The 3,766-nt window shown below is 34.1% G+C and overlaps 1 protein-coding gene across 1 annotated transcript in view; it reads right to left on the reverse strand.

The window, feature by feature from the left end:
- The window catches only part of LOC107582281 (serine/threonine-protein kinase DCLK1-like), a 32,227-nt gene that overhangs the window by 4,147 nt on the left and 24,314 nt on the right, over positions 1–3,766 (reverse strand). Inside the window, exons 8-12 of the mRNA XM_016268048.1 lie at positions 3,262–3,356; positions 1,645–1,732; positions 1,383–1,552; positions 1,130–1,249; positions 578–724 (exon numbers count right to left, since the gene is read on the reverse strand). Of these exons, the coding sequence (XP_016123534.1) occupies positions 578–724; positions 1,130–1,249; positions 1,383–1,552; positions 1,645–1,732; positions 3,262–3,356 (620 nt within the window). The remainder of the gene's footprint in view (positions 1–577; positions 725–1,129; positions 1,250–1,382; positions 1,553–1,644; positions 1,733–3,261; positions 3,357–3,766) is intronic.

Genomic DNA, 3,766 nt, shown 5'->3' on the forward strand with positions numbered 1-3,766 from the left:
TATATATATATATATATATATATATATATATATATATATATATATATATATTACAACAATTAAAACGAAATATAATTAAAATTAATCAAATTAAATATTTAGTTTTAGTAGTTTTTGAAAGGGAAGCTCAAATAAGATTCCAGACTGTTTGTGTCTGGTTTTCAGCTTTATCTCACTGGTAAACTGCTAAAAAAAAAAAAAATCTTAATCTTTGCAGTCAATTTACAGCATGCATTATTCTTATCTGCTGCAAATTTACACAACTCACAGGATATTAATATGTGAGCCAGGCGCAATAGCCTTTGTCAGTTCTGTTTAGTTCTTTATGCTGTCATTACAGAAACACTACTTTGAACACAGTGTTGTGTCTGAAGTTGTAAGATGGGTAAACCTGGCCCAGTATTGAGTTGTTATCGCTGTTCTAAAGCTTGTGTAAGAAGGATTATTTAAGCTTTCTGCACTCCAGAAAAACATACTGCATTTGCCTCTCTTACATGTGTCATTCAAAGTTGCAATTGTGAAAGTACCACTGTGATTTTTAGTGACAATATTCCCTCCGTAATACTCAAACACCCACCAGAAGATTCTCAGGTTTGATGTCACGGTGAACAATGTTAAGGCTGTGCAGATATTTGATAGCGCTGGCCAGGTTATACAGCATTCTGCTGGCGTCCCGCTCTGTGTATTTGTTGGAGGAGGTGATGGCATCAAAGAGGTCACCACCCTGTTCATGCACACACAATTTCATCGCTCATTCAGGGGCAATATCTGAGCAGTCGAGTTTAATGCAATCTAAAAAATTTACTGAAAAGATGTCATATTATGAAAGATTACTATAATTGAAAACAATACAGGTCTATTTTAATATTTTAAAATGTAATTTATTCTGTAAAGGATTGTTTGATAAACAGAAATTTGAACTTAGAAATTTTGAAATTTACATGAAATAGAAATCTTTTGCAACATTACACAAACACAATTTGTCTTTACTATCACTTTTGATCAATTTAATGCATTCTTGCTGAATAAAATAACTTATATATGTAAAAAAAAAAAAAAAAACTATTGAGCTCCAACAACTTAATTCATATTGCAACATATTTATATACAGAAATGTCAGATGTTTCACCTTGACCAACTCCATGACCAGGTAAAGTTCACTGTATGTGTCCATTTCTTCAATCAGCAGAACAATATTAGGATGCTTCACTCTCCGAAGAATGGACACCTCATTCTGGATCATGTGTTCCTGTGAGCCACAGACAAGCCGTGCAATGTAACGCGGATGATCCTGCATCATTATTTTGTGTGATATCAAAAATTGTGCATTGTCTTCACTGAATAGTATTTTTTAGAAATACTGTATATTGAAGTCGTCTCACCTTCCCTCTGCATTTGCTCTTGTTAATGATCTTCAGAGCGTACTCTCGGCCTGTGGATCTCTCCACACACTCTCGGACCACAGCAAAGTTCCCATCGCCAATCATTCGCCCCACCTTGTACCTTTCGGCTATGGAAGCAGGAACCTGAGGACAATCCTCCATCAGCTCAGCTAGAAGGAAAAAGATTTGGGATGTAACATTCAGATGAAGATGATAAAACAATAATGATAAACCTTCGTCAGATTTTCCCAGGGTTCCTCACCTTCACTGCCCGGCCCATCGCCCTCATCCATGGAGCTGCACACCTTGGTGGAGGCCAGAGAGAGGGAGGAGCCACTGTGCTGAGAGCCCTGTCAGGGAGATTGAAGGGCCACTTTACAACTTTTTTTTTTTGGTTAGTAAAGAGACTGAAATCATTTTGTTTTTTATTATCTGTTAGTTACTATATAAAACATAAATATTGATATTCTGTATTAAATAGACCCAAAGGGATCTTAAAGGGACAGTACATCCAATAATTTTCTCACTCTCTTGTCACTCCAAACCTGTATACATTTCTTTCTTCTGATGACCATGAAATGAGATATTCTGAATAATGTTGATAACTAAACAGTTTCGGTTCCAATTGAATTGTCTGTCCATACAATGGAAGTCGAAAGAAAATCGAAAGTTTTTCATTTCTAACATCCTTCAAAATGTCTTTTGTGTTTTACAGAAAAAAGAAACTCATACAGGTTTGAGGGTTAGTAAATTACAGAATTTTCATTTTTGGATGGACTATCCCTTTAAACTGAGGATAGGTATTGCAGAGGGAAATAAAAGGTCAGTTTCTATGGAAACAGCTTGGGTGTGCTAAGAATATTCAAGACTGGAACGGGGCAGGCGAGGTGAAATTCAGCGATGTTTAATCCACTGACACCATCACATTTTTATTTAAACACACCATCAGTGAAGAATGAATCAATTTTCAGACAGACAATATTAGCTGCACTGAATATTATATTCAAATGTCTGTTTAGTTGTAACAATGTTGCATGTTTGTCTTCAGGTACTACATCTCCATTTCAGAGAATTTTCATTTTCAGCAGGCAATAATATTTAAAGGTATTCCAAAGAACCTTTTGGCATATGTATAGATTCTTGTATATAGACACTACTGTTCGAACGTTTGGGGTCAGTAAGAATTTGTAATAATTGTGAAAGAAGTCGCTGTAATTATTTGATCAAATAGATCAAAACAATAATATTGTGACATATTATTACAATTTAAAATAACTATTTTCTATCTGAATAGATTCAAAAATGTAATTTATTCCTGTATGGCAAAGCTGCATTTTTAGCAGCCATTATGCCAGTAATAAAAAAATAAAAAAAGTAATTCAGGATGAGCCCACCGTGTTGACACTGTTGTGAAAATCCAACTAGCTTTTAAAGAATATACAGCTAAATTAACTTTTAATAGAATGTTAGGAATTTTACTTGTTTGAGCTATACAGAACACAAGCAAATACATCTATTTTAACACCGTAAGTTAGCAGAGCAGACAAACAGGGTAATGTTGTCAAACCATATGATTTAGGTCTATCACCGAGAGTGGAAATGGAGCAGGCACACAGCCAGGTCAAGAAGCTTGTCTGTTGTTGCTAGGAAACATTTTGGGTGAACATGGAATTATTTAGTATGGATGTGTTCAACTGCAATTCAGTGTGATTCAGCACTATATTGGCAAATTAAAGCACCTGGAATACAATTAGGGTCAATCAGAAAGGTGAAATTGCTTGATGATTTTGCTTGATGCAGTGAAAGATATTGCAATTGCAAATGTAAATAAGTCAGTTCCACTTGAGTTACATCATGTAAATGGTATTTTAAATCTCACCCTTCGTCTTCTCAGACTGGCTGGACTGGTGGGAGATGGACTGGGAGATTTGCCTGACCGTGGGGTCGAGAGCTGACTACCTGCTGTTCCGTTAGCTGAAATACAGAAAAACAGGATTCAGATCTAGTTACTTTTTGAATGTGAATCAAGACAGGTTGGTAAATCTCATGCATCTGATCAAGAATGGCATATTTCACCCCAAAATCTATTTGCTTGAAGAAAATGAAAGTCATTTTTATGATCATTGTTTGGTTGCATTTGCTTAATTGTCACAGAAATAATGCCAAAAAAGGTTCAAATTCTAAAAAAAAAAAAAAAAATTATATGATGCAATATATATTATAATTTTAGCTTTAAGAAAATGCACTTTTTTATGATCATTCCTTTGTTGCAATTACTTCATTGTCAAGAAGATAATGCAAAAAAAATAATTATATTATTTGTAATTATATATATATATATATATATATATATATATATATATATATATATATATATATTCTGC

This window comes from Sinocyclocheilus grahami, unplaced genomic scaffold (assembly GCF_001515645.1).
Source record: "Sinocyclocheilus grahami isolate Dianchi unplaced genomic scaffold, SAMN03320097.WGS_v1.1 scaffold42.1, whole genome shotgun sequence".
Classification (NCBI taxonomy): domain Eukaryota; kingdom Metazoa; phylum Chordata; class Actinopteri; order Cypriniformes; family Cyprinidae; genus Sinocyclocheilus; species Sinocyclocheilus grahami.